The sequence below is a fragment of the Protomyctophum parallelum genome, assembly GCF_964188405.1.
Source record: "Protomyctophum parallelum genome assembly, chromosome: 3".
NCBI lineage: Eukaryota > Metazoa > Chordata > Actinopteri > Myctophiformes > Myctophidae > Protomyctophum > Protomyctophum parallelum.
This window is the reverse complement of record NC_139698.1, coordinates 10677441-10701573: the sequence shown is the minus strand read 5'-3', so window position 1 is coordinate 10701573 and position 24133 is coordinate 10677441. Positions and strand designations below refer to the sequence as shown.

General features: G+C 44.0%; 3 protein-coding genes across 3 annotated transcripts in view; 2 read left to right on the top strand and 1 right to left on the bottom strand.

The window, feature by feature from the left end:
• LOC310856782 (clathrin coat assembly protein AP180-like) overlaps positions 1 to 2177 on the top strand; it is a gene marked incomplete at its 3' end in the record, with an annotated part of 34145 nt that extends 31968 nt beyond the window's left edge. The window contains exon 9 of the mRNA XM_083762260.1: positions 2112 to 2177. Within this exon, the coding sequence (XP_083618386.1) occupies positions 2112 to 2177 (66 nt within the window). The remainder of the gene's footprint in view (positions 1 to 2111) is intronic.
• Positions 2178 to 2985: 808 nt separating this feature from the next.
• Positions 2986 to 16927, top strand: LOC310856533 (uncharacterized protein; the record flags this gene model as incomplete). Its single annotated transcript, XM_083762005.1, has 19 exons — positions 2986 to 3007; positions 3402 to 3414; positions 3583 to 3741; positions 4214 to 4308; positions 5138 to 5377; positions 6018 to 6095; positions 7241 to 7495; positions 8876 to 8959; positions 9709 to 9777; positions 10031 to 10147; positions 10798 to 10869; positions 11340 to 11708; positions 13498 to 13704; positions 14182 to 14200; positions 14568 to 14658; positions 14823 to 14894; positions 15092 to 15262; positions 15587 to 15675; positions 16147 to 16927. The coding sequence occupies 18 exons, from the start codon at positions 2986 to 2988 to the stop codon at positions 15665 to 15667; spliced, it is 2214 nt and encodes a 737-aa protein (XP_083618131.1). The 3' UTR covers positions 15668 to 15675; positions 16147 to 16927.
• Positions 16928 to 18538: 1611 nt separating this feature from the next.
• On the bottom strand, positions 18539 to 23862 carry prss35 (serine protease 35). Its single transcript, XM_083760259.1, has 2 exons — positions 23566 to 23862; positions 18539 to 21064 (listed from the first exon to the last, which is right to left on the bottom strand). Exon 2 carries the CDS (start codon positions 21043 to 21045, stop codon positions 19756 to 19758), a length of 1290 nt encoding a protein of 429 aa, XP_083616385.1. The 5' UTR covers positions 21046 to 21064; positions 23566 to 23862; the 3' UTR covers positions 18539 to 19755.
• Positions 23863 to 24133: the final 271 nt, after the last annotated feature.

The following is a 24133-nucleotide window of genomic DNA, read 5'->3' as shown; positions in this document are numbered from 1 at the left end:
GCTATTGGTGTATAAAAGGGTTTTACAGCCCATCGCTGTTACATTTGATTCAGCATATTCAATTATGCATTGTGTAGAGCTGGTGTGTTAGACCTTGGAGTTGACATAATGGTCACTATCACCAGCAGTTCTCCAGAATCATTAAAGCCATTAATTCAGCCCTTGTCGTGGGATTTTCTTTTAATCTCAGGCCTTTGTGCAGACATGTGCTACTGCTAGGACTGACTTGAATCGCAGCTTCTTCACAAAAAGCTACGCTTTGTTAGTTACCGTAATTCAATTGGCTAGCTCAATAGGCTAGCCAGCTTGATCAATAGGATAGCTATTGATCACGCTGACGAGTCCCTGTGGAGGGACAGAGCATGAGGATGCAATGCTACAGTATGCCATGTGGATCTGTGAGGATGCAATGCTACAGTATGCCATGTGGATCTGTGAGGTATAACACTGTGTTCTCTATGCCATGTGGATGTGTGAGGTATAACACTGTGTTCTCTTCAAGGTCACATTTTATCAGAGGTGCTTCGCCTGTGAGAAAAGTAGAGGAAAAGTAAATCCCAGACAAATCCCAGACAGCATTTATCCATTACTGCCTATTTTGTCAAATCCTTTGCAGCAAAGCAAAACATATATTTTCCTTTAGTTTGTTTTTTTCTTCATGGAGAGGGGCTCTTAAGAAATATTGTGTTTTCAGCCAGAAGGCTTTCCTTGGTACCAGTCCACACAGTCACCTCCAGTGTTTATAGAAGTGATCAGTGACCACCCTAAATTAGTCCGAAAACACCATAAATCATCAAGGACAAGGTACAATCCACAAGGGGCTGTTAGTGTGTTGTTCTTTAGAAATAAGATTCACAAGTGACAAAGTACAATTAGTGTTAGTGTGTTGTGCAGACAGAGCAAACCTTCTAAATCTCTGGAATCCCTGGATTTACCTGACGATAGTCAGCTTGGTTTAATCTCTTGTGTGGAGAGAGCAATTTGAGCTCTCTCCATGTCAACAGGGATTAAATAAGCAAAGATAACAGAGAATTATCTGTAATTCACTTTGTCAAGTTGATTAAAGTCCTAAGGGAGTAGAGACTGAGCGAAGGATCAAGCAATGCACTGAACGTTACAATAATATGATGGTAATGATGTCGCTTGTTCATTCCAACAGCGATGCTCTCATGTTGACCTTCTCCACAGTGGTCTGTCCACTTTAAGAGAACTGCTGCTTGTCCAAGCTTGGCAGCTCTCCTCAACAAGTACAGTATTTGAGTGGACTCAGCTGCAGATCCTCTGTTACAAAGTAGAGGAGTCAATCTTTCGATTAAACAAACATGGTTTTTCCCTGTATATATTGCTTTACTTCGTCTAATAGGGCTCCAAGGCCTTCTGGTCCCATTTATTCGATGGGCCAAGAACATAAAGTTGAGAGATTTATTTATTTTTCATTGAATTTTGAAGTAGTAAGAGGAATGGGGAAATTAGGGTAGAGTAAAGAGCCAGAGGCACTTATTTACTTATTTATCTCAATTCTCAAATGTTTGGCTTGCTAACATAATAACAGGTGTACTATCTTTCCTGCTTGCATGTATATTGCATTGCATTGATGCATTGTGGGTACCCGGAGCATTGATTTACACCTACAGTATGACCTTTGCATGAAGATTGAAACTCAAAACTGTTAGTGTGTGTGTGTGTGTGTGTGTGTGTGTGTGTGTGTGTGTGTGTGTGTGTGTGTGTGTGTGTGTGTGTGTGTGTGTGTGTGTGTGTGTGTGTGTGTGTGTGTGTGTGTGTGTGTGTGTGTGTGTGTGTGTGTGTGTGTGTGTGTGTGTGCGTACGTGCGTGCATGCGTGATCAGTGACCCTCCATAAACATCATATATTTCCAGTCAAACACACATTCTATTGCAGTCGGTGCAGTTGCCCACTGAATACATGGACCAATTGTACATGGCAAATACATGGTTTCCGTGTGTGGTCAGACCTGTGCCATTATGCTTTCCTGGAGCATACTCAACATTCTAAACCTCTATGGACTATGGCCATACCCAATATGTGACTCTCTCTCCTTCTGACCTCTGGCTCCTGTAGTAATAGCTACCTCATCTCTTTATGAATCCTCAGGCCCCAGAGAGCCTTCTAGAGTCCCTGGAAACCCACCTCAACACCCTGGAGGGGAAGAAGCCGTAAGTAGTCCGCTGTCTGTTTTGTAGCGTGTACTATTGTTGACTGGTTTGCTTAGCATACTGTAGTTTAAAATATCTCTGTTGCAGTGCATTTCCCTGAGGCGTCAAGTACCGTGACACAGCCAACACCGTTGCTTTGGTGCCCGTGACATTTACTGCCCACTCGTGCTGTCTATAAAATGTAATCCTAAATGTATAGGCCTACAGAGATGCAATTGCAGTTGACAGAATTGGGGCAAGGGTGGTGCTAGTAATTCATTATAAAATAACTATTTTGTATGTACACGTGTACAGTTTTCAGATTTTCTCTTCTTTTCTTCACAATGTTTTGGTTCGGAATGCCAGGGCAAACATGCCTCAGAATTGTCCAGTTCCTTTTTTTTTATATACAGTATAGATAATATTTGATGGTCTCGTGAGTCGTGAGTGCACTTTTCATGAGTGAGCAGTTCCCTATTACTAGATTAATACTGTATACTGTACATGTGTTTTTCTCTATTTTCTCCTAACTCAGAGAGGATAAGTAAGTATATGCCATTCTGTCAGTAGTAAAGGGACTGGTTTTGTTTTGCGCACAATGATATTTTTTCAGTTTTTGCCCATTTATATTGTAGTTGTCATATTACAATTCAATAGAACTAATGAGCAATGAGTTTTGTACGTACAGTCGTACATACATATATATTTCTCAGTAATCTGTCACATCTTTATGTTTTCTTGTACTGTTGCTCAAGATGGAGTTCTATTGAAACATTCATGTTGTGGCTGTGCTAGTTGTGTTAATCCTTAATGTATCACCGTATTATGACAAAATGAGGATCATTCTTGTCATGGGTATACAGATACACAGTAACATGGATTGTCCCATTACTGACGCCCTTTACCATGTTTTGTTATTCTTTGTAATGAGCCCAAGCTTTCACAAGGCCAGAGGAGCAAATCATTTCAACTCACCACCGTGTGGCTCTGAAAAGACAGGCCTTGTTGAAAGAGACTCGAGATGGGCCACTCTTGTTTTATTCAGTGATGAAGTGGTGTGAAAGAAAACATTTTAGTGTGGGTGTTTTCTAAATGGAATCTCCTCTCTAAATGCTTGCCTGCCTGCAACTACAAACCGATATTTAGTCACTTTGCCCCCTGTTTCAGTAACATCTCAGTCATTATGCCTCATCATGCAAATGACAACAAAAAAAACCCTTTAACATGTGTGTTGTCCTTGTTTTTGCAGGTCGCCCACCAAGGTAAGCACTGTTTAACGTCAACCATTTCACAGATTACAGATTGCAGTAGCGGTTTGTTGTGATTCATTGTGAATACGCATAAAATTGCCTCTGAATCACATAAGCTAATGTGACTGGCTTGGTCATCATACTAACGGGAGGGGGCGTGTGTATGTACACTCTTCTCAGAAGGAGTCGACAGCCAACGGCTCGCCGTCTACCACTGCCCCGGCTGCTGCTGCCCCAGCCGCCGCTGCCCCCGCTAGGCCTGCGCCTCAAGCCCCTGCCCCCGCTAAGCCTGCGCCTCCTGCCCCACAACGTCCCCCAGCGCGTCCCTCCAAGCCCCCAGTGACGCCCACCACCAACACCACTAAAACCATCAATAAGTGAGAACCACTCATCATTAGTAGGCTACAAAGGGTTTCTGACTTACCCATAGATATTACATTACAAATTACAGTACGCATATCACATATAACACTGCATTCAACTATAGCCTCGTTCCCAGCATTTACTCCTGGTCACGGGTCACAACCTAATGCAGAATCGCAGATTGGTAACAGATTGGTAAAGCGTCAATGTAATTTCCTTGGACGGTACTTCCGCCTAATTGTGGTACTTCCGTTTAGACGCTCAACCGGCTAGGTCTTCCCATGGCATTCTTCTTTGGTCTTTAATTCTTCGGTCTTGCCATGGCATTTCCGTGGCTTTCAACACACTGCATACAACACTGCATATGAATTATGAAACTCAACACATAATCCTGTTTCCTGACAGTCTCTCTCCGTTGCATGTGTGTCATCCCTCTGTCTCTCGGCAGTGCACTTGACGATGGCTTCCTGTTGGATCTGGACCCCATGTCCTCCTCGCGAGGAGGAGGTGCTGCAGCGGCTTCGTCCACCAGCGCATGGGGAGGTGAGACAGGGAGATGGAATTAAATGGAACAACTCTCAATTTCTTTCTATGGGCCACATCGAATATTCATTCTATTCTATGGGCCACATGGCTCAAAAACCTAAGGCTACTTACTTACTTGAACGACTTGAAGCTACAGCACATTGCACAAAATGCTGTCTAGGCTTAGTTTATAGACGTTGATTAGCAGATTTTTTAACGTCTATATATAGACCGTTTATATACTCACTGTTGAAACAACCTTGTTTCAATGTCTAATCTAAGCCTAGACTGCTACAAAACTTTCATTTTAGACCAATTATAACCCTTTTATAGACGGCCATTTAGACATATTTTAGTGGCTAATTCAAGTCAAGTTGTACAAAACAACTTGAAGCTACTGTACATTGCACAAAATAGTGAAAAGTCTCTCAAGTACGTTTTTTCTTTTTTTTAAATACATTCTCTCTCTCTCTCTCTCTCTCTTGCACAGATCTTCTGGCTGAGGGTGAGTTACAGCTCATGTTATTGTGTGACAGACAGCTCCGTTCCTCTGGGAAAATAAGACGAATGCCTTTTAGCGTGAACAAGTTGCAATGTACCTGGAAAATGCCCTAATATGGTCTTTGTGACGAGATCCTGGCCATCCTTATGTAGGGAACAAACACCTTTTCTGCCCTCCCCCCTTTTTTGTTTGTTTTTCATCTTCCTCTCTCTCAATCTCTCTCTCTCTCTCTCTCTCTCTCTCTCTCTGTCTCTCTCCCTCTCTCTCTCTCTTTGTGGTTTTTGTGACTGGGGATTTGTGGGGTTTGGGTGTACGTTGCGTCTGCGTCTGCGTCTGCGTCTGCAGCGCCCCCAGCAGCCGCAGCAGCCGCCGTTGACAATGAGGGCACTGAAGCTCTCCTGGCGGAGGGCGACTCCCCCGCAGCAGCCGCAGCCAGCGTGGCCGCAGCCAGCGCGGCTGCACCTGCGCCAGCTGCTTTGCTGCCCGCGCCCTCCACCGCAGCCAGCGCGGCCGCACCTGCGCCAGCTGCTTTGCTGCCCACGCCCTCCACCACCTCCAGACCACCAGACATGGATCTGTTCGGAGGTCAGTGGAGGGGGGAGGGTGGACACTGGACAGGAACCCCCCCACTGCACACAGTGGTCTGTCGTGTCTGTCTATCTGCAAAGGAGCCCACTCCTTCTCTTATAGCAAGCTCTTGTTAGACTTCCGTCCGCCTCGTACTATACGCTGGACGCTAAGTAAAAAGCTGAAAAAATAGTGGGTTCAAATGCTGTATCGGGAAGTCAACAGCATCAAAATCTCAGCTAGATTATGTAAATGCTAAATGGCTGTCAAAGAGAGACGTTGCTTTTCCCATTGCTAAGCTTGACATTTCCTTCCTTGTCACAGAGTATAAGCTTGTGACAACGTCCATGGTAACCCCTCATTAACCCAAGCCTGCACTAGCCGTGTGCCCACTGAATGCAGCATTATGCAGCCTTCAAAACATACCATTTCAGCGATGGTATCAGTCACACCAAATGAGTTTGGGCTGCATATTTCTTGTATTCTCTGACTTTTTGTCCTCCCCCCTAATGCTGATCTCTAATTCTTGTTTCATCCCCATGCCCTGTGTTTTTTACTCACCCCTCCTTTTTGTTTGGTTTGGTCCATCATTCCTCCATCCGTCCGTCCGGTCTGTGTTATGTTTTGCGTTCCTTGTCGTCCGTCTGCGTTGCCCTAGATGCGTTTGCGCCCTCCCCTGGAGACGGTCCTGTTGCTGTGGCTGCGGGCCCTGCCACTGATGCATTTGGTGGATCTGGTGGGTGATAAAACAGCTTTGTATGCATGTGCGAATACATGCGTGCGTGCGTGCGTGCGTGGCGTGCGTGCATGCATGCGTGCGCGAGACTGCGAGTGTATGTGTGTGTTGGACAAGATGACAGTATAACCATTGGCCATGTGGTGGAAGTTGAGGCCTGCTGTCTCATCACAAACCCTGGTTACAAGGAGCCCCAGACATGGACCCTCTCCACCTCCTCTCTACTAAAACTTTTCCTCGCAATATTCACCTGGTGAATACTCGAGGAAAAAGCACAGCACAGCTTATTAACTCGGTTTTCCCCCGACATTAATATTGAAATGCCACTAACCTACCACTAATCCTACTAGATGACAATGCTGGTCATCGTTGAGCCCTTGGTTTATTTATCCAATAATTAACTACGTTAATTCTCTCTTTGGCTTGATTGTGTAAGTAGACAAGAGTAAGGAAAGGATGAAGAAGTCTTAGTAAGTAAGAAGCCAGAGGACAAGAGCAGTCAGTACTATATATATATATATATATATATGATCATATATATATATATACAGTATATATATATATATATATACACACACACACACACACACACACACACACACACACACGGTGTATATAGTTCCTTTACTTTTTTTGAAACTGTGGAAGCATTAAGCATTAATGACATTAATGAAATGACCGTTTTACTTTGTGACATGCTTCTTCGTTAACTTTCTACTGCACCCACGCAGAGCATCCACGACGTACGTGAATTGAGTCCATATATACTACACTGTGACTGTAGTGTGTATTATTTGTAGACTCAATTAGAATGTCTGAAACACAGCTTATTGTTCACTGTGGTCTGTCTATGTAAGTCCTGTTACTACTATAGACAGGCCCTATTGTACACTGAGCTGATTCTTAATAAAAGGAGCCTGTGGATGCAGTACGAAGGTTAATGGGTAACGTTTGAATTTTAATTGATTCAATTACATTCCTTTGACCTAACCCTCATTTGAAACTAAGCTCGTAAGGCTTTTTTGCAGTGTTTGTTATTTAACAAACCCCCCCACCCCCACCTCTACCCCTTGTCCCCTTCCCTCCTTCCTTCTCTGATCATAACCCCAAACCCCTTACCCTCCACCCCGGGCTGCTTTCTGAAGACCCCTTTGCTACGACAGAAGGGAGTGCAGACATTGCCGCTGCTGGGCTGGACCTGTTCGCTATGATGCCTACCGACGCGGGGGCCTCCGCCCCCACCCTCACCCTCACCTCTAGTGAGGCGGGGGCCATCGCTGCCCCCATCGCTGCCCCTGCCGCTGCCCCCACCCCTTCCTCCTCCTCCACCACCACCACCACCACTACTACTGCTGCCACCACAGACTCTGCAGCTGCCCCGGCTCTAGATCTCTTTGGTGGTAAAGTCCTCATTCTGCCTCTCACTGCATTGCCCTGCATTCTGCATTATGAATGATGATATGATAATGATTGATGGTGATGCTTATGATTAATGTGTTTGCTCTTGTTAAGGATGATACTGAAGATGATGATAACTTTAGCCACTTCCCTACATTTCCGATTTCTTTCTCCATGACACCTTTTATTCCCCCGTTATGGTTTATTTAATTTGATACTCAAACCCAGTGGGTCGATCGAGCATTTGCACCACCTCTGCCAAAATGACCGTCAAAAGTGAAATCTTGCTAAATAGTTTCAGTAGTTCCACTTAATTACCACTTTCATTGATTCATTGATAATCCAATTTTTTTCTAAGGTGATATTGAAAAAGTCTCTATCAAATGCATATACTTTTATTCTGTCTTTTATACTTAGCTAGACATTTATTTATTTTTGCTGCTTTCATTGATGTGGCTCAACGTGTCTTGACTGCTAACCTGCTAATAGCACTAACAAACAGGCTATAGAAAGGAAGAAAGCAACAACAGTTTTATCTGGCTAACTTGGCTTTCTTCTCTTCCTGCTTCATGTCTATGCCGTAGATAACGGCGGAACGCAAAAGCACATTGTTTTCGTGACAGTGGAATACCACTCAATTTAACCACATGAACCCTAGGGTCCCTATTCTGGGGATGTAGTTGAGCATTCAGCGAACATTCAGCAAAAATAACATCACTACAATTACAACTACAACATATTTGTGTTTTTTTCATTGGCACGTTTGACTGTCAAGGGTTCAGCCTCCAGGAAGAAACCCTAAATACAAAGGGAATACATCATTGTACATAAAAACCTCATAAATACAAAAATTGTGGCACACCATCTTTAAGTATTTACATAATGCTGCTCCTTTCGTCTACACTAGCACAATTCCGTATTTACACTACTTATGAGCATGTAAGAAAATAATTTATATGCTCAGCTAATATGTAATGTCATTGCCGTACAACTGTACATATTGACATATTTGACATATTCTACATGGAACGGTACAGTAGTGTGACATTACAGACTGCCCTCGCTTGTATTGACGGTAGTGAATGTTTGCTAGTGCAAAGTCAACTGTCTTGGGGTCTCTGGGGAAACATATTTAAATGCTGAAATTGTCTGGAATTCCACTATGATTTTTTTTCTTCCATTTTTGTAACAAAAGTGAAAACAAAAACTAAAACCCAATGTATCGTTTTGTAATACAAGTTGTTGTATTACCAAATCATGCATCTGTAGATTATGATCCCTTATTCTTTCTTTTTTTTTACTAATTCTCTTTCTTCATCATTCTGTTTGCACTGGACTTGAAAGCTGGAATGTCCATTATAACTGTGTGTCCTTGTTTGTAGATATGTTTGAGTCTATGCCTGAGCAAAGCCCTACCACAGAAACCAAAGCCGCTACCACTCCTAGCGTAGACCTTTTCGGTTCAGGTACAGGAGGTTCATCTCCCCTTTCTATCTGTGTGGAACCTCTTCTTCATCTTCCTTGTGATGTTTTTTGCTCCCACGTAATTGGTTTGTCCCCATAGTGGTATGACAAAATGTGCATGCTAAACCACCCGTCGACTATGACTGTTTGTTTCCTTTCGGCTGCTTTTATGTCAATGCTACACAGTCAAATCCACATAGTGTTCGTTTAAAGGAGCATTCAGTGATTTGAGTGATTTGGAAAACCCCACGGTCTGCCCCGGTAACAAGATGTGCACACGCACTACAGTGGGGGGGACACGCGACAGGCCAACAGCACACACACCAAGGCCCACCCCCGCTCGATCATGATTGGCGGAAGGCCCCTCTCTATCCTGATTGGATGAAGGCTGGGCTACCTAGCCAAAAACGAAACCTACGTTTTTTTTGACCCCAAGGGTTAACTGGGGTCAGGGAGGAGAAAAAAAGTGATATTTGAATTAAGTGAAATCACTGAATATACATACCTTTAATTCAGAAAGTGTGCCAAGTACAGTAGTTAACCTAATGGACCCAATAAGGATTACCATGTACACACGGTTACATTTGCACACTTTCTGAGTCACAAATGTAGAAAGGAACACTGAGGATTTCACTGCGTGCCGTATGTCCGCTACGCTAACGCTTTACTCTGCTCCCCCTGCCCCGACCTCTCTTCCTCTTTCTCCTCCTGCTCCTCTCGCCGCCGCTGCCGCTCTGCCTTATCGCTGTAGACCTCCCCACCGTGTCTCGCGGGCCCTCTCCTTTGCCCGGACCCGCTCCGGCTGGAGACATTGTGACCGGTGAGTTTCGCTGCCTGACAGCTCAGCTCGTCATCTCATCTCATTCATAATAAAGTAGGTCCACAAAGTGGTGCTGTCGGCCGTAACATGGACACCACATTGAGACGATGGAACCCTCACACATGTGACCTCATTTTCTGATCCGTTCCACCGCGATCCTGGCCCTCTCTCACTGTAACAAAGCATGTCATGGAGCTGGGCTCACATTAATTTTCTTCCATTTCTCCATGTCTCTCTCTCTCTCTCCGCGTAGATTGTTTCTCCTCCCCTGCAGAGACTCCAGTTCTTGCTGTGGCCCCTGCTCCAGCTCTGGCCCCAGAGGCAACCTCTCCACCCAAAGCAGAGCCTGCACCTGTTATCGATCTGATGGGTACTGGACCTCAAAGCACACATACTAACTCTTGTCTCCATAGTCGTATGAGAAAATGTGCATGCTAAACAGGACAATTTGTACCTTTCGGCTGCTTATACATCTGTGCTACACAGTATAATTAAATCCTCTGTGTTGCTTAGGCCATTACAACCGGGAAAGCATCTCTGTAACCACTTTATGCATTGGCTATTAAAAAATAGCAGATATACAAATTACAAGCCCATAGCACATCACTTTGTGCCGTGTTATGAGCTTGTAGATCTGCTATTTTTAACTGAAATCTTTGCTTCTGGGGGTCCCTGGAACAAAGTATTTTGAGATGGGGGGGGACGGCGCCCAAATTCATATAATTTTGGAAGGTCCTTGACATGAAAAGGTTTGAGAACCACTGATATAGCAACATACGTTTTTCAGAAAACTGTCCTAGAAGACATTTTTAGAACCGGCCTGACGTCTTAATGGGTTAACTTTGAGAGTGTACAAATTGAACCAAATGGACCATAAAAGTGAACCTTTGACTGTGTGGTGGGTTGTGTCTCTCATGGTCGCGACTCCTCTGCCCCTGTCCGTGTCTCAGTGAGCTGCCCTCTAACCCCTTTGTACCCTTCATGCTGCCTTCTGGATTCACTGGACTGACCATAATGCAGACGGCTTCGGTGGTCCTGAGGAGCAGAGCCCGGGTTCTGTCCCCGCAGCAGTTGAAGATGACTTGCTGGGAGGTACGTGGGCTGGTTAATTTTGTCTGTTTTGAACATAGCAGCTCTAGCCTGGCCCCAGCCCTGAATCGCTATAGCCGCTCACAATTCAAGCTCACAATGAGCTTGTAGATCAGCTATTTTCAAATTGCAGAACTGTATACAGATGAAGTGGTTAATGTATGTTTTCAAATAATTGTAGTAAAAGTACAATGTTTGCCTCTGAGATGTAGTGGAGGAGTAGAAGTAAAAGTATGAAAAAATTGGAAATACTCCACCAGTATAGTAAAAGAACCTCAAAATTGTGCTTAAGTACATTACTTGAGTAAATGTACTTTACTTTCCACCACTGCCTTTAATCGCCATATTCTATCACATTATGGACATGCTATTGTGTTGTTATATAATGAAAAATGGCTCTCCGGCGAGGCTACAATTGAACGTGGCATCGCAATTGTTTATGCTTTCTGTTGCTCCTCCAATTGTATATCCAGGTTTGATATCTCCTAGCCTGCCAGCTACAGCAGCCCCAGCCCTCGCTCCGGCCCCAGCTCTCGCTCCCGCGCTGGCCCCAGCTCCAGCTCCAGTTCTCGCTCCGGCCCCAGCTCTCGCTCCGGCCCTCGCCCCCGCTGCGGCTCCAGCTCTCGCTCCGGCCCTCGCCCCCGCTGCGGCTGTAGTCCCGGTTCAGAATGACCTCCTGGAGTCTGGCTTTGATGCCTTGGGTTCACTGCCTTCTCCCACACCCGCTGTACCCGCTGCTGTGCCACTAGTACCCGCTGCACTGGCAGCTGTGCCACTAGTACCAGCAGCAGCAGACATGGCCCCACCACTGGCGCCCTCTGGTGGTTTTGATGCTGCAAGTAGTAAGTAGTAGCAATGTGGCTGTATGCTCATCCCCCCTCCACCCTATTATAGATTAGTAAACATCCACTTTTTCTTTTGCAAGATGTTCAAGATATGAGAACATTTTTTATCCACAGTTTCCTACCTACTGAAAAGGATTATTTTCAGGCCAGACTAAATTATTTCTCTGATCTGATTAATGGCCAATGGACCAGGGCAGTTGTAGATCAAAACATTTCAAATACGGTATACTAAACTAAAGCGTGGTAAAAGCATGGCTTAGCTTCATTTAGCAAGGGGCGCGTTTGTATCAGTCCTCAGCTCCTCGCCATGTAGTTCAGAATGTATTTCTGTTTATAGTTGACAGTGAGTGATGGTAGGTCTTAGCCTAAACTAGCAGACATGGTCAGAAGGGAGCTAGCCCAGTGTGATCCTTGTTGCAGGGTTAATTCGACCAAAACTACGACGAAAAATGTTGGTCGACTACCTTTTTTCACTGACGAAAACTAAATAAAAACTAAGCTATGATGAATAAAACTAAGACTAATATTGGCAATTTCGTCAACAAATAAAAACTAGACTAAAATGTGGAGAAAGAGATCCAGTAGAACTAAAAGACAAGGTTACGCTTGGAAAATAGCTTGTAGATTTTCTATTTTCAGCATGTAACCACGTGTAAAATCAGCCATTACGAAGCCATCAAGGCCAGCCAAAACACAAAAGGCGAAATGATATTTAGTTGACTAAAACTAGACTTTTCAGATGACTCAAATATGACTAACAAAACTAAATGAAATGTAAAGACTATGACTGAGCTAAATAAACAAATTGGCTGTCAAAATGGACACTGCTGCTTTGTGTTGATCTGCTGCATGAGTGACGCTGACACGCAGTATACTGCCACGCACCGCTGCCACTGGCCTCCTTGCATAACAACACACAGGCCTTTACGCTCCCATAACACACAGGCCTTTACGCTCCCCGCCGCTGACGGCTCAACTCCTCCTCACTGCTTTGTCTTTGCTCTCAATTTCTCGCTCAATCTGTCTCTTTTTCTCCTCCCCCTCCCCCTGTTGTTTCTCACATGCACACACTGATGCTTTCTCTGCTCCCCCACACTCACCCCTCACCTCTTTCGCGCCTTGTCATGGAACCCCCCATTGCCCCCCATTGCCATTTTCTCTGCTGCCCACCTGTCCCGTCCGCACAACTTTGTCCAAATCAATCTTCCACATCTGTTCCTTGCCCTCCTTTCCTTCCTCCCCCTCTCTCTAACCCCCCACCCTGTCCTTTCATCTCTATCTGCTGGGTCATTGCTTGCTGCTACTATATATAATTGGTGAGTTCAACCCCCCACGGTGCATCGCAGCATGAGCAGTCCTCACATCCCCCTTTAAAAACAATCAAATAAATACATAACTGTACATATACGTCCCAGTTTTGCATGTCGCAACTATTTAAAACCCCTTTTTGTATTCCTATAATGCATCCTCACCTCAGTATAATGTCAAAATAGGTCAGTGTTTGAGTTCATGAAGTATGGACGCATAAACTGGGTGACTATAAACTCAATAGGGCACCACCGCAACGTCCGTTCCAATGTTGATGCCATTGTTGCTCCCGAGTGGTGCATGCAATGCACAGCTAAAGCTGTGGCGACAACAAGGCTAGATGGGTCCCTGTTGTCGTACGGTCTGGTTACACGTCTGCCCCCTTTTGTGTCGGTGTACAGTAGATTATGGTATTATGGGTAGTACTGTAGTAATCCGCTGTGTCTCTCTACTAACGATCTCTCTCTCCCCCCTAAAGTGTTCGATGGATTAGGTGACTTGATGATACCGGCCTTGACGCCCCAGAGCACCGGGGGCAGCTCTGCAGGCAGCACGGCTGGGAGCGCAACAGGAGGAGGCGGAGGAGGAGGAGGAGGAGGCATGTCAGCCGCTCCACCCGCCACCCCGCCTCCTACCAAAACCATCGGAGGAGATCTGGACTCGTCACTGGCAAACCTGATCGGAGGTAAATAAATTGGGGATATTGTGAGTTGGAGGGGAAGCATAATAACCTGACGCTGCCAGATGAGGGCGGTATTGGGTAACCATGTATCCCAACACAGCATTCATCTGGGATCTCTCAGACAGTTGAGCTGACAAAAATCCGTTCCGTACCGGACCAATCAGCGTGAGCTAAGGGCGGGACATGGGCGAAACCGGATGTGAAGCTATATAGACACGTCAATATGATTGGTTGTGTTTGCACGCCCACACAGTGATAGACAGACGGTCCCATCCAATCATCTACCAAGTATCTTGAAAAAAAGGAACAGCCCCGTCATCGAATTTGCTTCCGCGATCCCAGATCCCAATAAGCTGTGAAACAAATTTGTGTAGCAAGCTTCTTGGATCTGGCAGCGTCAGGTTAGAAGCATAATGGTTTGTTCAAAATAGTTACACAGGTTGACGTTTATATATATTTTTTTGTGTTCTTCTTTTTCAGATCTTGGAGTGAAACAAAAGTAAGTGTGTGTGTGTGTGTTGAGTGTATGTGTCTAATGTGGGTAGAATATATGGACGTGTGTGTCCCTTGTGTCCACTGTCCATCCTACAGTTTGTTGTCACGAACTGTAGGATGGACAGTGGACACAAGGGACTGTTAGTACAGTATGAATAATACAATAAATATTATCCATGTTAATTGTAACATGGTTACTTTGTTTTTATTTTTCGGTGCACAGGTGGGTCATGTTGAGCATCACAGTACATTTCGTAATTGTTATTTGTTACAGGTCATTTGTTACATTTCTATCATTAACTTTCATGGTCTAACAGTTCCAGTTCCAGGAGAGTAAGGGAAAACATGGTTACATCTATGTTCGCTTCTAGGGACCCACAGGGTGAGAAGAAGCTAACAGGAGGTTCTAACTGGACGCCCCATGTCGCCACCTCAAGCTGGGGTACACCTGGTGCCCCCATGGTAAGACAATTAATTAACCCGCCCTCTTAAGTAAGTTCCATTGAGGCTTCCATTTGTCTTAAAAATGAACAAAACTCTTTTAATGCAAGTAATTCATAATTAAATAAAACGTGTTGCACACCATTACATTTATATTGGATTGAGCCTGTTTGCTGAGTGAATAGCCTAACATTACTTCCTCTGTCCAGGGTGGAGCCATGATGCCACCAATGGGAGCCCAGTCTGGCTTTGGCATGGTAAGCGTATTCAGCAGTAATTCCTTGTTGGTTTGATTTTGGATTTGATCAGAGAGATGCTACGCTTGCTTACACCAAAGGGAGACATAAACAGTATGACGTGAAAAAATATCGGTTTTTATGATCATGTGATTTTGTGACAAAGGAAGATATGTATGCTATAACTACGGCCACATCTTCCCTTTCTTTCTACCCAGCCCCCCGCCACAGGCCCTGGAGCTCCCATGATGCCTACAGGGCCTGGAGCTCCCATGAGGCCTACAGGAGGCCACAGGCCCCCGCCACCTCTGATGGGACAGCCGCTGATAGGGCAGCCTATGATTAGACCAACCTTCGTTGCACCCGGGGCTGCTGCAACGGGAACACCAGTAATTCACTACAGATATTAATCCCACGCTCGCACATAACACAGTGCATGCCTCTAAACACGTCGTCTTCAGTGTGTTGTGAAAAGCTGTTAATTTTGCAAGCGTTCATGGACATTCATAAATTCAATACAGTACAAGTGTTGCCTCTTCAACATGCAACACACACATTGTTACCACTTACCAGCATTGTTACTCCTCTACTTGCTGTCAGGCTCCATTAGAGCCTACTGCGCTATATGGGGGTACGCACCTTAACCACTCAGCCATCGGCGCCCCCACATTATATCTAAAGTGTTGTTCTCTTTCATTTCGCTTTTCCTATAGCTGTCTCCAGCACCTGCCAGCCAGAGTCCCAAGAAGCCTAAAGATCCCCTGGCAGACTTCGACCTCAAGGATTTCTTATAATCCCACAGGTGGGTAATCAATCACAAATACAGGGAAACAAAACACCTTGAATGCTTTCTGTCTGAGTTTGTCCTTACATGCAGTCATACTTGTCTTTGTCATGAGTTATAATGTATCACACGACACACACTGTATTTTTTAAAATATTCCCACTGAGACAATCATTTTGCCATTTGTCATACTGTAGGGATCATCTGTGGGATGAGTACACTAACAGGCTCTGTGCACAATATTGTCAGCATTGTCCAAAAAACAGGATGATTATATTAACTTTAAGTTGTAGGAAATGCTCATTCTCTCTTCTCTTCTCTTCTCTTCTCTTCTCTTCTCTTCTCTTCTCTTCTCTTCTCTTCTCTTCTCTTCTCTTCTCTTCTCTTCTCTTCTCTTCTCTTCTCTTCTCTTCTCTTCTCTTCTCTTCTCTTCTCTTCTCTTCTCTTATCTTCTCTTCTCTTCTCTTCTCTTCTCTTCTCTTCATATAGCTGCTTTCTTTTCTGGAGCAAGGCCCCCTCAGTGTTTGCCTGGTGGTTGTGAACAGCTCAGGATACCAGAGCGTCCCCTGAAGCTATTCCACCTTAAAAGCCTCCCTCTTCTCCACCCAATCCATCTCTACCACTCCCAGCCCTGCCCTTCTCCTGTGTGATGTGTGTAGCACAAACTGTGAAGTAATCCATAGCGGTATATATATATACGGTACATATTTTAAAAAAGCGAAAAACGAAGAAAACAAGCGTGTGCTTAAATGTAGATGTGATAATTCTTTGTCTAAAGAAGACCACACAAAACCCTGAGGGAAAAAAAGTCCACAAAAGTAAGTGAGAGAAAGGTGAAGGTGTATGTGTTTAGATTATTTATTTCCAGTGTTGGCGTTTGAGTTGAATGATGTGCGTGTATGTGTCCTAAGCCCCACCCTCAACCCTGTATTTGACCTTGCCTCTATCTTAGAGCAGTGATTCCCAAACTTTTTATCTGGAGACCCAAAAGGGAGATTTTTTGTGTCTTTTTGTGTCTCCCCTGGAACCAGAATACAATTCTAATCACTTTCAGCCCTATTTCAGAAATAGTGAAAATATACAATATTTATGTTAATTTTATTTATTGTTTATCGTTTGACATAACTAAGAGAAAATATATAGGAAACGTAAAAAGCAGGACACTTACATGCGACCCATACAAATTGTTGCGTGACCCAAAAGTGATTTCCGACCCATTGTTTGGGAAACACTGTTCTGAAGGGGCGGGGGCTCTTCTCCTGCCCTACTCAGATTGGATGAGAGTGGTAAGTGAAGTGGCTTCTGTTCATTTTTGGGGGGAAACAAAACATGAAATGTGTCAGAAGGTCTTATCTTGATGTACATATTTCTCTGGCAAAAATCTGAAGATTATGTCTATTCTGTATGTCTGTTGAAGAGAAATATAAATGTGAATCCAATATGAAACTGTAAGAAGTCATGTGAGCGTTATGTTAATTCCCATCATCATATGAAAGTGTTTGGAAACAAATGATTACTGCTATATGATTGATATATACTGTATAAGAACATGTATGGGCCTCTGAATAATCGCAGACCATCAAGTGATCAATTTTTTTTATTATAATTTTTTAGTCGTGAGTAGTTTTTCTAAAAAAAAGGTTTATTTTGTATTGTTTTTATTTTGTTGGTGCAGCTTGTCCAGCATTGTTCATATGGTCGTTTTCCTTTAGAAAGGTGTTGATGATATTCACCGTCATATCTGATTACATATAATCATAATCATATCTGATTACATATATTTTCCGATGAAACCTATTATTAGGTGAATCTATACTTTGTCACACGACCCTTTTGACAAGTGTTGCTTGACAAAAATTACATATTTTCAACTGGAAAGTGTCACGTTTTCATTGAATAAGTGACACACCTTACTGTATATAAGTTAGCCTTTATTCATTGCAGAGGTGAATTCAAACAGTCTTAGCATATTATGACAATTTAACATAAGTGTGTACAGACGTCTACCTACTATTTTCCTTATGGATCTATCTCTGCCAGCTCTCCTTTGTTTGATTTTCATTGTTACGGGTGATTTCTTCATTACTGTCACCATACAGTTCAGTATCGATAGGGTATCAATAGGGTTATTTTTGTATTTAAAAGGAAATGCAATAGATTCCTTTACCATTCACATTTCTTTGTTCTTCATTTGATCATGTTGACCCCTCTAAATAGAACCATTGTTGGTGAAACAGTGATGTTGTACAGTATGCTGCCACACGAGAAAGCCTTGGAACTGAGGCTGTTTACCCAGAGAAGGTACACTGTTAAACAGTGTGCCTTCGTCCCAAGGGCAGCATCTTTGCATCAAGTTATTTAATAATAACTACATTATCTTGTTGTTAAGATGCTATTAGTAAAGTCTCTGTAGGCAGCCTTGTAGAACCATTGACCCAGTCATGTGCTGTAAACCCCCTATAAAGGATACTCTGTGTGCGTGTTGTTGTCATCTCCATAAAATGTTTTGGCAATCGTGAGGGGGAAAAAATATGGTTGAAAGACAATGAAGGAAGTTTTTTTTTTCATGGCTGAGTTAAATTTGTATTTTGATTAGTTTTTAATTATTTTTTATTTACAATGGCCCTTCCCAGTGCATGTCTGCCCTTTGAGATGCAATAAACTCAATGACGGAGTGAATCCTCTGTAAATGCTCTCCTTTTTCTTGGCGATTCAAGAACAACCAGACACATCCTCACAATGTTCTCTTCTCATCCTCTCAATGATGGTCTGAATGCTGCTTTACGTATTTGTCACGTGTATATGCGACAAATACACACCGTGATAATCCCATGAAAATACAATCACAAAGAGGTCAATCATAAACAGGCACACACAGAAGTAGTAAATCTTGGTTTTAATGGTTGGTTGGTTTTCAATCCGCATTATTAATCTAATGAATTTCAATATGACGTTTGTCGTGTGAGATTTGAAATTGACATTACACAGTATTGTGGCTTCTTTTTTCTTTTGTCATCGCTATACTCCTAGAATTACAGGAATCTATATTGCTCAAGTAAGTTTTTAAGTAAGTCAGTCAGTCCCATTATCAAACCCCAGTATGTAGCCACACATTAAATACATAGTTACAGTTATAGGCTATCAAAATATATTCTGAAAAGTCTTCCCTCCGCCCAAAAAAAACAACAAACTAAAGTGTACAATTTATTAAATTAGCACCAAGTCTCTGGATAAGCACCAATATAATTATGTGCATAACAATGAAACCACATTTCACTGCATTGCGAGAATTGACAAAGGATGATGGTAGAACTCAAAAGAATCTGATATCCAGGATCGATCAGGAACCTTTCACTAGAGAGAGGATAAAGTTATAAAAGGAAGGGACAAATTATATGAAATTCAAAGATCTAGATATTATATACACAATGCAACACCAGCCATTTGATTTAGAAAATGTTCATAAAAACAGGCATCATTTCAATATTCCTAAATGGTTTAATCGTAAGAAAAATATATTTATTTTTCCCGGGTCTTTTGTCAAGGCCAATGCACAATTGTTTCATTTTTACAAACACAGTGGAGAACACCTCAATGTGGCAATGTTTGTCCGTACAAAACCTGGCCAAAGTACAATATAACAAGCCTTCGCTCATATGAAACAGTGACACAATTGAATCTACACCTTTTCAAACAATGTATCCAAATTGGTCAAATCCAAAACAAATCTCTCTGTCTGAACAAAGCTACAGACCTTCTGTCAGATCTTTAAATACGTTATCATGATATTCGGTATTTCTGTATAGGAGTGTTTTTATTTTTTAGCAAATAAATTATAAGAGCTGAAAAGCCACAGTTCTCTTTTATCTGTTGACAAAATCCTGCTGGTGTCAACATTGAGTCTGTATGGCTGTGTGTGTGAGAGTGTGTGAGGCTGTCACGCCACTGGGAGGCACAGGAGGTATAACAGAGAGGCAGGCAGAGAAGAGGCAGTCAGCGGGCCCCTGGTTGGTCACGGGAGAGGGTTAGGGTATTAGGTTGGGGGAGGTTGGGAGATGAAGGAGTCTTTTGGTTTAAGGGAAGTGGGTGTGGTGTTTTTTAGGCCACCCGGCACTCACTGGAGTCCCCGTGGACCCAATAGCAGATCTGGGCATACTTGAGCGGCGTTATTCTCACCGCCACGTTGTAATCCTGCTGCACGCCGTTCCCACTAACATCCACCCACTGGTGGCCCGAGAAAATGCCAATGATCTTCCTCTTCCACTTCTTCTTGCCGGGCTCTTTGAGGCGGATGTAGACCCCGGAGCCGCTGGACCCGGGCTTGGCGTCGCAGTACTGGTAAAGAAGGTCGTTGGACTCCTCCGAGACGGAGCAGAAGCGGTACACTAAATTGCCAGGTCGGTCGTCATCAAAGCCAGAGAAGTGGATCCTTCCAGCGGGCAGCTTCTTCACCGAGGGAATGACGCCCAGGTCCATGTGCTTGACCTTCTGCGCTTTCTTCAGCTCCAGAATGGCGTAGTCGTAATCCGCAGCCACGCCCTCGGTCACACCTTTGAACCAGCCCTTGGGAACTTGAGTCTGCTTGACCCGGGTCCACCTGAAGGAAGGCTTCTCCGATTCAACGCTGCGCCGACTGCGGCTCTTTCGGCCTTTCCCTTTCCCTTTGCGTTCTCCTTTGCCGTCTTTCTCTTCTTTTTCTTCCATCTCCACCTCCTCCTTATCTCGCTCTCCCTTTCTCCCTTTTTTGCCTTTCCCTCGCCCTCCCCTCCCTTTGCCTCCTTTACCTCGCCTGGACTTCTCCTTCAGGACACCGACGCGCAGCTTTTGTGCCCCGTGCAGATAATCCCGTCCATCGTGGATACAATGGGCGGCTGTCAGCACATGTTTGGGGGAAACCAGAACCCCAGAGCAGCCGGTGGAGATCTTGACAGACGTGGAGAAGGGGTACTTGGCGGAGAACTGCTTGTCAGAGATGGTGAAGCGCGTGTCAGTGCCGTACACCTCCCGTTTGCGGCGGTGGGAGCCGCTGGAGTTGAAGCTTGAGGACCAGCTGGTGACCTCATTCAGGCCCTGGACCGACACGGAGGTGAGCGTGCGCGATCCATTCTCGTACACCGTCTCGTAGGACAGGAACTGCTCCAGGTCTTTCAGAGACGGCGCGGGGAGGTGGCGCTGGCACTCGATTCCACAAGTGCCACTCAGCTCTGCCTGAGGCTGCGCTGAGAAGCTGGGGACGCTCAGAGGCACGGTGCGCCTGTTCCTCACCAGAGGGACCTTCCACTGCGGCCAGGTGTACTCGTCATCGAACGAAGCCTCCTCTGCCGCCACGGCCACCACCATGGCCAGCACCGTCACTGGGAGCAGGACACACAGGGGTACAGGGCCCATTATTATGGTGGGCCTGGCTCTGAAACACAAGAGAGGGACACTGAGGGTCAGGGATGGTGCAATGCATACTGTAATGTAGATACTTTAATTTAATTTGCTGCTGATGTGTAGCGTAAGGGCCAAACACAGCTCCAGTTATGTCCACACGGGGGCAACAAAGACCACAGATATGCAAAGCAGCATGTTTCAACCACAAAACAAAATGCACAAGTCTGCAGAAATGATGGATAGCAATATACAGTACCATTTTCATTAAGGCTTAACTTTGGACACTGCTGAGCGAGAAGGAAAAATAAAACTAAATCTTAAGGTATTTCTCCTGAGGTGATACAGTATAGGCCTACTAGGTCTGTGGTTGAAAGTAGATTTACTGTCTGCGAGCGTGGCTGGAGGCTGTGGGCAGCGAGAAGGAGAGGGTGAACCTTGACGCTGTGACTGGGCTGAGACAGTGGCTTGGAGGTTTGCCACAATGGTTAACCTTCCCTCCCAGTAATGACCATATCTGGTTTCCCCAGCCCGGCTGTTCCTTCTCTGAGGGCACAAATGACATCACACGTCGTCAATTTACTGTGCACTGCTGCACTGCCAGAATACGGTTGTGTTGCGTTGCTAATGATCCCGATAGTCCTACACAGGAAATGTGACTGCATTTTGATGTATTCAGCAGCAGACCATCACTTTGTATACCACAGAGAAGATGATCATTATTTTGTCAGCACAGCAGTGCTCCCACACTGGCACACAGTCCACATCCAAACGCAACCAGAGAAAGACATTTTAGAGGTTGGGAGCAACGGCTGATTTCAAACAGAAGCATATTGAGTGAAAAGCCACAGTAATTCCATTCATCCTGATTGTTGTTGGAGTTCAAATGAGCTGTGACAGGAGGCCCATGGCAATTGGGGCTTGAGAGGGACACTTCATTTTGTCCAGGTTAATAATAGTGCATTGCAGCATTCCCCAACAATTTGATGTTAGTGTAGCGTGAAAATGAGAGGATGTCAGCTCTGCAACAGGCACTTCCCACGGACACAGCTAAGCATAAGAATTCCTGTGCTATATGAATAAAAGCACTGCACTGCATGACCCCCCACGCTTCTCCAAGTCACTCACACACAGTGCTTGTGTCACAGGAGGTTTTGAAGGTCAGAGAGTCAGCAGTAGGCTACAGCAGCCAACTGCCCTGGCCGCGGCCTAACCGATGTCTCCAAATAATAAAACATGAATAGTGGTCTTCATCAAACTAGTCAGAACCAGACTACATTAAATAAATGCAGGCCCAGAGAAGCTATAAAACTGTCCCTATAAAACAAGAATACAAAAGTTTCAAACCCACGCTTCTGGCCCCAACTTTCATCAGCTTCCCCCCACACTGACGCATAGCGCGCATTCAGCAGAAATGTAATCATCCTGCCCATGCGGGGACAGAGTGGAAACTGATATATGCTGCCATTAGAATCTTGGTTAACAGACGCCTCTCATTTCAACGAAATATATTTTCCATGACTTGTGGCCTCAGAGAAAACGCAGCGCGCACGTCGATCGTGCTCCATTAAGCATCCCAGCCAAATGAGCCAATCTAGCAACTCCAGTCCAAAAGAAGCTATCGCGCTGGTCCTGAAAGCCACCAGAAGATGGCGCTATGACGCAGTCCTATATCCTCATCATCGCATAGCTTACTTGAGTTAGATCATAGCCAAAATGTCTATAATTGAACTTCACATTCATTGGAATAGATGATTTAATCCCATTTGACATTTTCTCTCCTACAAAGTGTCATCCTGTCAAAACATTAGGCCAACATACAGTATGTACTGTAGCCTATTTGAGATACTAGCTTTGAGGTTGGGAGAATGTAAAAAAAAAACATGATTCAGTTTGTTTCTTATTAATAATTTAATATAATCACTAAAACCAATTATTCTTTCTTCCATTAAAAAGAAAATACGGTAATTAAAAAATATATTAATTACCGGTAGTATAGGCCTATATAGCTACTACCAATTAAATCAGCCCTATAGCCTATACCAGTCAAAATGCATCAATTGAAATAAACAATTTAATTAACCTACATCTGGTAAATGAATAAATGTATTACACTAGACCTCTAATTGCCTATAGGCTCGCTATAGTACATCGATTAGGAAGAAACCCAGGACAAATAATTCAGTTAATAATTTAAACATTTTCATGATCTATTATGATCTATACTGATCATAATTGAATTAATTCTTAGAAGGTAAAATAAATGAATAAATAAATACAAGTCGATCTTGATTGAGTCAAGGCTAATTGTTTTTTCTTTTTTCCCACTTCAAGTGCACCAGAATTAATCAAAAAACACAGGCCTAAAAGAGAATGAAAACATTAAAGTAAAAACTAAATTCCATTATGATTAAATCCTTTGGGGGGGAATCCGTGCATCCGAACAAAACAAATTAAGCCTCGTGAAAATCTCAGAAAGCTATACTATTTCTCAGTTTAAAAAGAAAAAATATGATAAATGAGTAGGATTCATACCTGCTTGCATTCGATTGATGTGTTTGCCAAATCCGCAAGGTATTGTTTTCTTCTTTAAATATATAAATATGATCCCTCTTTTCCAAAAAAAAACAAACTGTTATTGCATCTCAGTCGTCCTGTTATCAGTCGGTGATACTTTCCCTCTCCTCATTGCATTTGCAAGAGGCTGCGCGCAGTCTCCGACCGCTCCGCGCGGGCTGCACTTGATGCAAGCTAGGGAAGGGAGGGGGAAAAGAAAAAGTCTGAAAAGGCTTTTTCCCAGTTAGTTTCCCCCCCTGCCTTCACTCGCGACAAAAGCACATTATGGGTGGGACCAAACGATTTAACCAAACGCTGAATTGAAGTGAAGTCAGTCGCCTATTCAGCAGAGCAGCCGCCCGCAGCTCCGTGCAGTCCAGTAGGGGAGGTGAGATGATGCATGCAGCCACAGGCAGCGCCCATGAGAAAATTCCAATGTAAAGTTTCGTTTGTGCTCGTCCAGAGACCAGCAATTAGAATCAATGGCACTTTCAGTGGACTGTGAACGAATTAGTTCCACGGGCTCCACAATAGCCCCTGCATTGTC